Source organism: Triturus cristatus, chromosome 7, assembly GCF_964204655.1.
Source record: "Triturus cristatus chromosome 7, aTriCri1.1, whole genome shotgun sequence".
In the NCBI taxonomy this organism is placed as follows: Eukaryota; Metazoa; Chordata; class Amphibia; order Caudata; family Salamandridae; genus Triturus; species Triturus cristatus.
The window spans coordinates 820815307-820829440 of NC_140590.1; the positions used below are offsets into that span (position 1 = coordinate 820815307).

The window sequence follows — 14134 nt, forward strand, 5'->3', positions numbered from 1 at the left end:
GGAAATGTTGTTCCACAGGGTAGAGGTTTTGTTAATAATTCAAACATGGAAAATTCTAACATTAACATGCAAAAAGACCTACACCATGCATCATTTGTTGGAAGCTTGGCCACTGGAAGTGAGAGTGTAAATTCAATCCAGAAAAAGTACAAAATAAGTAGCAAAACATTCCTCAGATGTGACAGAGCATGAATCTGATTGGTTCACACAGTCTGCATCCCCGGTCCAACTGGCCTCTATGCAGAACATACAGTATCAATGACAGTTCAATGGGAATTGGCCTTTAGCCCCAATGATGAATCATAATATGCAGAATAAAATGCATCTTTTTCAATAGAATCCTGTTTTTCAACAAAATCTTTCAGTAATTAGCAATAATTTCCCACAAATTACAGCAACACCCAGAGTTCCTACTGGATCGATTCAAGCACACATGACGATACCTGAGGGGGGAGAAAGATTGAAAGATTAGATGTGAACAAGAGTGGCCCATATGTTGAATGTGAGTTAAATGGCCATCCAGTATCATGTTTGGTTGATAAAGGTGAAACCTGCTCCACAGTTGAACCCGATGGAGGTTCCCAACCTACCCGTCACAGTAAAAATAGTCCATCTTGTAGGGATCACTAACACACATATCGCTAATAAGGTGTCAGCAAATGCCCTTGTAAAAACTGTCTCAATAGAGAATGACCATCAATTCATTATATGTGACACAAGTCCCGTTAATGTGGGCTATGATCTTTTGTGTAAGGTGAACTTTGTAATTTATTGCACACTGGATGGTGTTGTGATTCAAACACATGATGAGGATTTAGATTTCAAATGAAAAACTCAAGAGTAGAAAGAGAGTTTGTTCCTGGTTCTCACAAAAGAGGATTTACCGTCTGATTTCAAACACACAGTGAAAGGTTCAGGATTTAACAGTAAAGGGAATCGGATTACTAAAAAGTGCAGAGCCAGTGCAATTCAAAGTGAAGCCAAATGTGGTGTATCCTCGTGCTCCTCAGTATAAACTTACTTGTGAAGGAGACACGAGAAAGGCACTTGTCACTGAAAAAACAATTGAGCAAGATATTTCAAAAAAAGGGCTAAACAGTCCTTGGAACTCACCGATTATGGGAAAACCAAGTAGAAAATCAAGAATAGCAGACCTGCAAAAATGTAATACCTTATTGTCCTGTGGTACCGATTCCTGCTGTCATTTTGTTCCAAATCCCCGTGAATGCAGAGTGGTTCACTATATTTGATTAGTGTCAAGCATTTTTTACCATTAGTCTTCATGAGGCTAGAATATTCTTATGTGTAAATAGAGTAATGGTTTGGTGTTGAATCTCTTGAGCTAACAGAGAATTGTCAATAGTCTTCCTAATTCTATAGTAAGATTTAGAGAATTTGCATCTGTCCTGAAATACAAGGTCACAGCTTAAACAAAACAAGATTGTATGAAGATGGTCATAAATTGTCCCCAACAAAACTGCAACACTGCCAGAGAGAAGTTATGTACTTGGGCAACAAAATTGAGAGAGGCACGAGGAAACAGTCTACACAACACATCTTTTTGATTCTGAAAATGAACCCACCAAGGACTAAAAAAGAAGTTAGGATGTTTATGGGAATGGTTGGCTAATGTCTTCAGTGGATTCCAAAATTTCCCCTGATAACAAAGCCTTTGCAAAGGCTTACTCATAGTGATGTGAATGATCTGGTGCCGTGGGGCAATGAATGCATGAATACCTTCAGGGAGCTCAGACATAGGGCCAGATTTAGATTTTGGTGGATGGGTTACTCCACCAAAAATGTGACAGATATCCTGTACCCCATGTACTCCATAATACAAGTGCATTATAGCGAATGGCACTTGTAATACGCTGGAAGGGATATCTGTGATATTTGTGACAGAGTAACCTATCTGCTGAACTCTAAAACAGACCCATAGTCTCGGTACTGCACCCACTCTTCGGATGTCTAATTACAGAAAAAGGTTTGCACTGAAAACATAGCATTTAAAAGATGCACTGCATTCATGTTTTCATCTATATTGCATTTTGCCCTGTACCTCATTGAATAATCAAAATTGATGTGCTGTGTTCTGTGGAGATGCATATTTTAGCTGTAACAATTTACAAGCACACAGCCTGCTGCCAGAGAAACCCACATACTATGTTTCAACATTCACCGTTGATGCCTTTGTTAGTAGAACTGTGCTTTATTCATATTTTAAACAGCTATTGTTTAGTAATGTGATGTTATTCCCACTTTTATAAATGTAAATAATTGTTTATTAAGTTTGGGGGGGTTTATAGAGTGAACCTGTTTTACATAGTAGCCCCAAACCATTCTATTGGCTCTTTTAATGACAAAAAGCACCAACACAGTCACAAACAGAAAAGAAATACTGAACTCCAAGCCCTGGGTGAAGACTTCCAGGAAGCAGGAGTCGTTAGTTTTTAGTTTTTCACAAACTCCTGGTTTAAGAGTTTGTTTGTGAAAAACAAATATGTTTGGGTATTTGCAAACAAAAAGACACCAAACTATCAGTGCCTTCACAGGAGCTGCCATGGCAGCGGCTGCTGTGGACATACTCGGGCCAGAGGTGAGCTCTAAATATGGCGTTCCTCTGCCCTTTGATACCCTGATGGTCAGAGGTAAAGCTGTCACTCACTAATTCAGGCCCTTAGTCATTTAACTCTGAGCTGCTAGTTGAGTTGTTTTTGCCTCGGACGCTCAACTCTTTGAGAGTTAAAACATAATTAACAGTTTGGCAAAGTGGTACCCCACAATAAACCAGTGAAGCTCCCTCTACACCAAACACCAAGTTCCCTTGCCTGTTTAGAAGTGGGATAAATGTTAGGTTTCGGATGGTAGACTTTTAGCTGGTCCTCTGTTGGAGACCTGTGTCCCAAGCACATCACTATTACACAGTGGAATAACGACCCCATTTAGGGTGACCAATCCAATGCACATCTTGCCTGGGACTGCCATGTGAGGCATGGCAGTTCTCAGGCAGGAAACATAATCAACAGCCTCACACAAAGGGGGAGACACTCTATTGGTTTTTTGCTTTGCAAGAATAAACAAAACATTTCAGACTGGCCACCATTCTTCCACAGGTTTGATGAAAGTGTTCTCGCTGCTTTGACAGGAGTAGTTTCGTCTAACCATGGGGTGGATCCCTAAATGTGGTGTATGGTGCTTCACCAGGGCAGCTGAAGCGGGGTCCTCTGTTCCACTAGCCGATTGTCGGGATGCCCACCAAGCTTTAAACGAGCTCTTAAGTTTGTGCTCTACCAAGTTACTAAAATGTGAGCCAAATAGTGCTCTACAGAGACTTTTGGCTGGCAACTGCAGAGCCCCTCGAATAGGCTGTTGTAGGAGTATTGCATTCGTTGTTATCAAGGTCCATTGCCAGCCCCCCTCACTGGCAGACAGATAGAAAGAATATAATTAATGAGCTGTGAAAGCTGACACCCAACCCACCGATCCAACACTGACAGCTCAGTGAGCAGAAAGTCAGAATGGATTTCTGATTTAGCGACACGCATCCATATCGCAATGAAATGACTGGGTAAAGCGAATGGCAAAAACCATGCCAAAGTACCTCTTGCAATGTTTATCTCTCTGTAGAGGCTCTCTGTGAGACAATACAACAAAGGAAGGAAATAGAACCACGCCAAGTAGATAACATACCAATAATGCTGGTGATCCTGGAATCTGAGCTCCTGCAGATGCAGAGTATGCCTTGAATAATAAACCATATGAAGAGTTATTTCATTATCCAAACAAGGAGGGGTTAAGAAATCTCAATGGTATTCCTTTTCACTCCAATCCAATGGAAAAATATTTCCCAATTACTTCACTTCTCTACTACTCTCAACTTTACCACCTTTTCCAGTTCCTCTTCTCCTGCCCACGTATATCACCTTTCTCTACTGCCCACTCCCTTGCCCACTTCCATCCGTCCTTAACTATTTCTCCTGGTTCCTTAATCAACATCTGTAATAACCTTCTGAAAACTTGTGTCCTTCTGCTTCCAACAACCCACTTTCTCACCAACATTTTCCTTCCTCCACTGCAGGCACTATCCATCTTCCTCCATTCCCCAATACCTCTTCCCATTACTCCTTCATCTACTACATCTCCCCTTCTCATCACTCTCTCAGGATCCCTTTCACCCTCCCTTGTTTCCTCTCGACCTTTTATCACACTTCCTACTAATTACCTTATTCATCTAAAGCTTTCTCATCTTCTTTCCTGTACCACATACCTGTAAGATCAATGAATAAGTACTCTATGAATATCTATGAAATAATATCATCCACCAGCCATGGCCTGTTCTTCGTCTCTAAACCCAGGATAGGAGATAATGTGGGACAAATCCTACATGAAGGCACTCCCCATTGCGCAACACATTTATCAGATATTGTCCTACAAGATTTGAAGGAGAAGTATTCCTTGTCCACAAAAACACACTACCTACCAGTCCAAGACCAGTCCAAGACACTGCTCCATATTGGAAATCTCTACGTGTCCAAGGTTCTCCGTCTCCAGCCTTCACATTCCTTTTATCAGTAGACCTCTCCATACAACCCTGCATTAGAACACTCCAACCTCTGCGTACTGGGCGACGTCAAACCCCAATTCTAAAAACCTGAACTAACCCAGGTTAAATGCCTCCTCTCTAACATAGAATCACGTAAAATAGTTAGATATACACAAGACACGATATTGACCCCTCATCACCTCATTATAGTGACTAAAAAAGAATGTCACTTAGTCTGAAGAGCCTGTAATTCATCTTGTTCTGGAGGACAATGCTACCCCACAGACCCTACAATAAATGTTAGAGCCTTGAATCAATGGAATTATCACGTTCTACTCTCAACTACTTCCTTAAATCAAATAATAACACTTCAGCAAGTCCATGAATGGCTGACATTCAAGATTACTAACAATGTCCTACTGAAGGCCGTTTTAGCTATTCATTGACCACCGAAGCGAGCTGACTCCTTAGCAAACTCGCTAAAAGTAAGAATCCCTGGGAAGGTTCTGAAAGAACAATCACAACCATAATGACAAATTAGCACTTCAGCATGATTCCGCATTAAAAAAAAATGCTTAATTACCCCAGGGTATTTCAGATGCCGCCTGCCATTAAAGGAACGTCAGAAGATAATTACTGAATTTTGAGCCACAAATTAGGCACGCACAAGAAAAATGCAAACTCCATGCCAGGAACACTTAATAAAAAAAATAAACTCTTGAAAAAATATTGATATGGAGGATAAACAAATCAATATAATTGCTTCTGGGACATCTCAAGCCACTCAATGACCAAAGCTGCTCTCTCTTTAACCCTCTGTCTTCAAACTTCTTCTCCACATTCCCAAAGCTTGTTGCCCATCACACTCATCACCAGACCCATGATTCAAGGACATCCTCCTTAAACTGCTTAGCAATCTCCCAACCAGAGGTGTTATCAAGCAATCTTGTGGCAGCCGGACTACTCCTGAATGAAATCACTGCTTCCTATAGCAGACCTATCCTAGAAAATCGAGGTAGCAATCCACCTAATCCGACAAGTTCTAGTCAACATGCAATGACACGTTCTTCTGTAAATGTATTGAAAGGTAACCGTCTTCAATGAATGGTTAGCATTCGACCCTTAAGAGAGGGATGCCACATGTTTTTCATAATTGAAGAGACAACATCAAACCTTCTGTTAATTCAAATGGAGTTGTGGTACTTATGGTATTAGACACTCCCACCCTCTGTGGTGTCAATGCTACAAATTGAGGCGGTGATTTTTTTTTATTGTGACTAAAGCATTATGTGGTAGTGCACAGTCATTTACAGATAGCACATTTTTCATTGAAGTGATCTCTAAATCTGCACTCACATACACCTTTACTGATAAAACTATATTGCACACAAATGATAATGTGTGGAAATCGGGTTTCAGTGAATATTTATCATTTGTGCAAAAAGTAAAGAATCTTGATTTGTTGTTATCCTATTAAAATATTTTTTTCCATCACACTTCAGAATTACAAACAAAATGCTTATTTTTTATTTTCCTAACTGCTGAATGTGTACAGTTTTTTTACAGGTATTTACATGTTGTTGCGTGTAACAGAAAATGACATCCTACAGCTTTTCCTTTCAAGCAAATGGAGACAAGCAAGATTGGCATACACATCACCTTACTTTTCTGTGACAGCACCCAAAAAAATGCAGCAATTTACCAGAAGACATAGACTGGCATTTGACCCCTGTCTTTGAAGCACATAACACGGGACAAGAGAAATCCAAATAATAAAGGCCTTTATATTTATTGCTTGGACTTTTGTGACCCGCCAAAAATTGGCTCACGACCCACCAGTGCATTGCAACCTGAAAATTCTGCCCTAGAGACACTTTATTCACAAACTGCAAATAATCCTGAATGCAGCTGCAAGAAAACGTCTCAATGCAAATATTTCTATTTCTGGAATTTTATATAGTGCATTGCTATCCAACGAGCCTCCCCGCAATGGTAATGACCTCTGTCCTGGTAGAGAATATCTAAACCTCCTAAAATAGGTGGATTTTCAATAGTCCCCTGAAGATCGTTTCTAACTTTTCCTGCCTGATATGGGAAGGAAGCTTGTTCCAAAGGTTGGGAGCAGAAAATGAAAAAAGAGTATCGGCCGCCTCTTACCTTCTTGATCTAAGGAACAAAAAGAAGGTTCTGACTCTCAGAATGCAAAGTTTGTTTGGGGACATAGGGAGTGATCAGATGTTGAATGGCTTGAGGTCCCTTTTTGTGTACAGCTCGATGGACTAGACAGAGAGACTTAAACTGTATCCTCTTCTGAATTGCCAATCAATGAAGCGCAACCAAGGCAGCCACAGCTGGTTTGCACTTGGGAATGTCTGTGCTTCTGCATTCTGTATTGCCTGAAGACGGTTGGTAAGATATTTGGGACTGCCTAGGTAAAGGGAGTTCCCATAGTCTAGGCGAGCATTGATCAGTCATTGGACTACTATTCTGTGCAGCTGGATTGGAAGCCAACTCAAGAACTTTCTTGAGGTGCGAAGAAGTTTGAAGCAACTGGCTGCCAGCTTTTTGGCCTGGACTTCCATAGTTAGCCTTTCATCGATCTAGAATCCTACGTTTTTCACTGATGGAGCAGGTGCCAGGAGTGCCCCTAGGTCTTCTGCCCAATTAAGTTCATTCCAGAGCGATGGATTGTTTTCAATGACCAGCACCTCTGCTTGATCTCCTTTCAGCTTTAGATGACTATCCGACATCTAGTTTGTGACATGTTTGAGACATGCATTTAGCTGCTGTGAGGTGTTCATGATCTCTGAACGGAGTGAAACAACAGTATGGGTGTTGTCTGCGTATGAGACAAGAGCGAACCCATAAGTTTGTACAATTTCTGTCAGTCGGCATACGTAGACATTAAAAAGGGTAGGGCTCAAGGAGGATCCCTGGGGTACTCCACAACTTAATGCATAAGTTGTGGAGAGGAAGGACTCTTTCTGATCTTGGAAGCTAGTTAGCCGATTAAGTGCGATACCACTTATTCCTGCCTCCTTCATTCTGTGTATGAGGACGGAATGGGATACTGTATCAAAGACGGCCCTCAGATCAAGCAACACCATTGCTGCTGAACCAACTTGATCCAGGACCTAGACGTGTATTTAAACATCCCTTTGCAATTGAGTCATTACACTGCGGTATTGACTCCATATGCGTTACCTTTTATGCATTGCACAAGGAACATCGAGCCATCTTTAACACTTTTCCACTCAAATTTCAGGATAACCTCCACCTCTACTGAAAATCAAGAACATTTTGTTTTAGGTTAGACCTCCCCTTGACCATCTGATCCTTCAAAAAGTATCACAATGGCAGAAGCCGATTCTCAGTTAAGACAAAAACATATATATCTCAATTCCTGCTGCAATTACGATAAAAGACAGCCACCTCAGATTCTGGAAAGAAACATTTTTATTCCAAAAATAGAGTTTCTATCCAATCGGACAGCTTTGCCTATTCTCTCTTTGCAGTAACACCCTATGCTTATATGCAGATACCAGTTTTCCACACCTTCTTTAGAGCATGATTCCCAACTTCCCTCATTCGGGCTTAAATACACTCAACACCCTGCCATCCATGTACTCTGAGGTTGCCTAAGAACCAGGTCTGATGCGGAGGTATCTGCAGCGTATTCAAATTCGACAATACAATACTATATCATTTAGTACCACAACAATGGCATATTTGTGGTGAACAAATGTAAACATTAACATAACATAGCATTTGCCTATAACTGTCCAAACCCTGAACAATGATACATGATCTATCACACCACACAAATGCATATACACCCTATAATTGCCTAGTTGGCTACAATAAATGGATGTATTTTAACCAGATGTTATTGACACCAGTTTTAATTTCTGCCAGGAAGAGAAAAGTGACACTGCTACAGAGAAATATATCACTGCTCCTATGTTTCGAATGTGCTAGTCAGTGACTGATATTAATATATATCATTGCTTTGGCAGAGACATGAAGTTTGCAAAAATATATAAGTAAATGTACGTGATCACTAGAGACACACTCTTTTACACATTGCCCTTCAAGGAGCTGGTATGTAAGTCACTCTGAGGGGAGTCGGAGCAGAAAGCACAGCTCTCCCAACAATAATCTGGCTTTAGCTCACAGACTGACCATCTAACCCTCATGTGTAGAGTGAAAGCCCAAGTGTTGAGGATTGTCCTCCAAGACATCACAATAAAAGACAATTGGCATCAGCACGTGACACAAGGACATTTGCACTAGAGACACTGTGATATTTTAGTAGAATCTAGTGACATCACTGCAGTATTGCATTGTTTTGTAGTTTCATTTGTGTAGTGCTTCAGTGCGCTTTTACGCATGGGTAGCATGCTACAAAATGGATGGTGGGAGTCTGATTGGAAAGGTGTTGTATTGGCTGTGAGCACGCCTGGGAGGTGTTTGGCGTTGTGAGTTACTGATCAAAGGTGTCCTCTTAAAGTATCTGAGGTAGCAGTACCTGATGACATCACAACAGGACGAAATGACATGATATCATGATTGGAATCACCAACGTCACCACAGGAAGTGAGTCAATAGCGCCCAAAGTTATTCAAATAAATGTAGCACTTCATTTTACAATGCTAATGTTACTGTTCAGTTTTCATCATTTTGAGTTTCATATCCCTCTCCAGTCATTTTGGAAGAGTACTCACACACCCATTCCTCAGGGCCTGCTTCACAAAGCTTTATCCAAGAGGCTTACTCCCACCAACTCAGGGAAAGGAAATGCATGTGCAAGTCAGCATTCAGGCACACATGCTGACGTGGAGAACTTTAGGAGCCGACCACTTCTCTGCATAGTTAACATATTCTATTAACACCAAGAGGGGTATCAACTATGGACACGTTGTGGAAATTACCGACGGCTTCCAGTTGGAATTCCTTGGCTCCCAATGTTCAACAAGCTAGAACACCCCCTACATTCCATAATGAGAAAATATGTTTGTACTGCAGTGGTAGGGCATATGAAGAAAATACAAAACGAGGACATCTTTGTGAATTGGGTCCTTCTTGGAGGTGTGAAGTCTGTTATGGTAATAGCACCCAACTTTTACAAAATATACCCATTTCTGACTTTATTGTGCATCTCTAACAATGCTCAGTTCCTTATAGATTTCCTACATAACTTTATAAATGATTCCATAATGGTTTTAGTCTCAAACTGTGTACATCTTGTGTTGTTCAGAAGATGCCAGTTTACTAGACATCTTCTTTGTTAAGAAACCTCTTATAAGGAAGGTGGAGAAAACTTTAGCCTGTCACTTGGATATCACACAATATCAGGAAAAGCCAAATGATATCAAAGTGGCACTCTGTGGCATCAAAAAAGCAAATATTTGCATCACAGGGGTGCCCACTGAGAACCGAACGTAATCAAAATAAGGCTCAACTTTAGAGCAATAAACAATGCAATCAGAATAGGACCTGATGACATCAGACAACAATGTCAATCTTTAACATTGCCCTTTTTCATAAAGCTTTTTCGAATGCGGCAGCAAGTGTAAGCCTGGCTACCAAAGACCCATGCACTGCAGGTCATTCTGAATCCACTGTACCGCTGTGTGGATGTGGAACGTAGAAGGATGTATGCAAGCGGGTACTGGCTGTATTACCAGTTGTGCCCTCAGACACTGCATGGGACAGCTTGGAGCAGGAGCTTTCAGGTCTGGTCTTTGAGGTTGCGTTACTGTCTCGACAGACTTATTTTGCAAATAAATACTTACACAACATACACGCAGAGAGGCTCTTTCGGAAAATGGCCTACATAGATTGGTTTGTTAAATTGTCATTCATGTTTTGCTTCTGCCCGAAATAGCATACAGTAAGTGGTCAGACTATGCACATTGTTCACATCTGCCAAAAACTAGTCAATTTTCTATAGTGACAAAAGTGATTCAAAATGCTCTTTTTGAAAATGTTATATCGACCTTAAATACCAGCTATTTATTTTACTCACAATGTCCATGCCCAGTTAGATGGCAATTAATTTCATGTCTCTTTTATAAAATCTTTAAGTGACATTGTAACTGCCTCAGATTTGAATCCATGGTTAGGTGGTGATTAATACTTGTCTCCTTCACAAATAAAATAAAACGCATGACACAACTGAAAGGCTTGAAAAATATCACTAGTAAAGTAACTATAGTTTTCTTCCCCTCAAAATTGTTTCAAGTATGTAGAATCCAGTTTTATGAGACTGCATGTTTTTATTTTTTTTATTTTTATTTTTGTGGCACATGCTTGCAATAAAAAATAAAAATGAGCCATTGCACCAGCTTGCCAAGGCCCGACCTATTGGCTTTGCCAATGCTTGTTGACCGTGGGCCTGCAGAAGTATCGGTGACCCAGCACGCGTGTGCAGTTTACTTCAAGGTGCTTAATGAGTTTTTGGGAGCCGGCCGTGCACACAGCACTTCTTATGCATCCTTAAGAGCTGGGAGCGGTGGTGCACATGAAATGGGCAGTGGACGCGGCTTTGTCTGTGACTGCCAGGTGTGGTTGCAGCGCACACTGTCATAGGCCCAGCTCCTCTCAGACTCGCTGTGAGCTGGGTTGCCGCCTCTAGTGATTAAAGTTACTTGCATCTGACATTGGCGTGGTTGGCCTTAAGCTTCATGGATTGTATTTTAATGGTTATTTTGTTGTCACAGAAAATATACCACAATGTTGTGTAAAAAGCCCATAGACGTCATATGAAGTTTACAGATAGTTCTATGTTTAAGAGCTTGCTCCTAGCTTCCACTGAATCTAGCAGTGGCCAACAAGATTAGTGTCTTGTTGACGAGACAGACAATTTCCCCTAGAAGCCACAAAGTGGGGATATTTCTCTACTCCAGGATTAAAATACCGCTCATCTGCCATCTGGTGGGTTTCATGTCTTTCCTCACTCCTCGTATGGCTGCTACGTTCCTATTCCCAGTTATGGTATGGAAAAAGTTATACAATCAATGACTAGCATATACATATAAGAAAAGCATGAGATATTTGTATTCATTGGCCTCCATTGATGTCTGCACTGCGGTTGTGAATTTTATTAGGGGGACCTCGTCAGTAGAAAATGCTATGGGCAAGATTTTTAGGGCAGTGAGGATCTCACCCACTGTTGCGCAATGTTTGAACAAGGTCTACAAGCAGGCCCATTCCATACAACCTTCTTAGGGTTGCAGCTCCCTTTTATATTCCTGTGTACATGAATGGTTTGAATGCTGGGTTTCAATGTCTGGTATGAAGACCCTCATTGTCAGAAGATTTTACCAAAAAATGTTTATGATGATTGGAATCGATGGGAGATATTCAACAGTCTAAAGTTCCATGGTACAAAACATTCATCTGATCTGTATAAAGACCGAAGGAGCGTAATTTTAATTTAGACATCCCGTACAGTCATTGAGCTGCCATCAGTAGAAAATAATATAGAACGTCCAGGTGACAAAGCGACCCCCTCAGGAGCACCTTTTCATGGCTTCTTTTGTTGAGATTTTTGTCCCGCTGGTTCTGATCTTAATTTTTGGGGCAGCATATTCTTAATTGATGTTTTGTGACTGGAGTTTTCCTTTTAATAGTGTATACTGCCATTGGGATCCGCTCTATAGCTACGAATTTTTACGTATTTAACATATCTGTGTACTGTGCACTTTTATGGATCGTCGAAATAAAGTTGACTGACCAGCCTATTGAGATCATCCTCATTGTCAGTACTTGAGTGACCCCGGGCTTTCCCGCCTCCACAGAACTTCATCTTCTTTACAATTCTCCGCTGCGCATTGTATAGATTTCTTTGTGCTGCTCAAAGTTTTCTATTATTATTTTATTTTCTGTACAGCTAGGACTGGAGACATTGGGGTGAAAATATTTTTTATTTTTTAAAACCATACAATGGAAAAATACAACGTTTTAAGTTCCCAGTGCCCCCATTTAAACCACCCATCCAACATTGCAAAGTCATTTCTGATTTTCCTTGATTGAAAGTGTTAAAGTGGAAACCTGAGCCATGATCTGGAAGCTTCACCCTGTGGAGGTTCTCTTGATTCTCTAAGTGACAATTGACCTAGAAAAAATCAGTCTTTTAAGAACCTAAATCTTGTTTCAAGATTGCTCAGTCCAAGGTTCTGAGACTGCTCTTTTCTTGTGCGGGCTCAGATTCAGAAATCTCAATTTTAGAAAGAGCAGGAAGATAACACAACAGTGTGGGCAGGAATTCACTGTTGCTGGTCAAACACATCTTATCCTAACAGAAAAGAGATTTAAAACCTTGAGCTCTGTTTCCCTGTCTACCTGAAATACTCCAGTAGAAGTTGAGACATCTGAATCGAATATATAGATTGCACATTATGATGTTCAAAAGCCCCACAGCCGAAGAGTGTGGATTCCTGCATCTCCGTTGGGATGGTGCCATGATGCTGCCTTTGCACGGTTGAGTTCATTGATTACATTTCTGCACACCATGTGAATTTTTCATGCTTGGAATGTTTTTTTCAAAGTTCTGAAAAAATATTTTCTTGTAGAGGTTTATCGATTGATCTCTTTTCAGAAGAAATTGCATTTACCCACAAAGGACTTCCTGATGTCTTCTCTTACCATTCACATAGGTCTCAAAACCGTATCTGCTCCACCTTATAAAATATAATATATACCGTCTTTGCAAATTTGTATAATATATTTCTTCCAGATCGACCAATTCTTCAAAAATAATACAGTAAAGTTAACTAAAACATTGCTGGGTATGTTTTATACAAACATATTATCCAATACCCATTTATGAAAAAGGTTCCTCCTTAAAGCGCACAAGAAGTGATATTGTTGAGGTGGGAAGCAACATCATATCAAAATGGTTGTCTGGCAGGAATGATTGTCTTTTGAATGAGTGCCTTTCTCTGGACTCTAAGTGTCCTTTGCACATGTTTGTATAGGCGCTCATTAGGACATGAACTCTTCTTTGATAGTCAGTGGAGAAGGGGACAGTAGAGGGCCACTGCTGCTGCAGATGTTGCCCATGCTGCCACTGCTGGAGCCCACCATGGGTGGAGTTGGGGTGGTGGTGCTGGCCGGCTGGCTTTGCTGCTGCATTTTTTTCTTGTTCACTTTCCTTTCTTTCGCACGTCTGTTCTGGAACCAGATTTTCACCTACAGTGAGTAGAAACAGTAACAAAAGGATAAGCTGGTGGAGCAGGCGAAAGAGAAGACACTTAAAGTGAGACAGCAGCTAACAAGGAAAGGGGCACATGGAGGAGACAAGTACACACAACCTCTTAAAATGAATAGCATCTGTTACCAGGCATGCCAAAACTATGCGTGGCCTAACAACGCAGGTCATTACAGCTACTTGTTTTAGGGAAGCGCTGGACTTTAGAATAGTTTAAAGTACTATTCCAACTCCAGCCGGTGTATCAGTAGGGAAGGTGTTGGACTTAAAATCCAACACCAGTCCAACACTGCATTCCCTAAAGCAAGTTGTTGTAATGACTTGCGTTGTAATGGAACCTGTGGTAATGTCTCAGTTGTGGTAATCACTGCGTTGTA

The 14134-nt window shown here is 40.9% G+C and overlaps 1 protein-coding gene across 2 annotated transcripts in view; it reads right to left on the reverse strand.

Annotated features, from left to right (window-relative positions):
- Positions 1-12452: 12452 nt before the first annotated feature.
- CDX1 (caudal type homeobox 1) overlaps positions 12453-14134 on the reverse strand; it is a 43923-nt gene continuing 42241 nt past the window's right edge. For both annotated transcript variants that reach the window (XM_085617729.1, XM_085617730.1), the window contains exon 3: positions 12453-13738. In XM_085617729.1, coding sequence (XP_085473855.1) covers positions 13532-13738 — 207 coding nt within the window. In that variant the 3' untranslated portion in view covers positions 12453-13531. The remainder of the gene's footprint in view (positions 13739-14134) is intronic.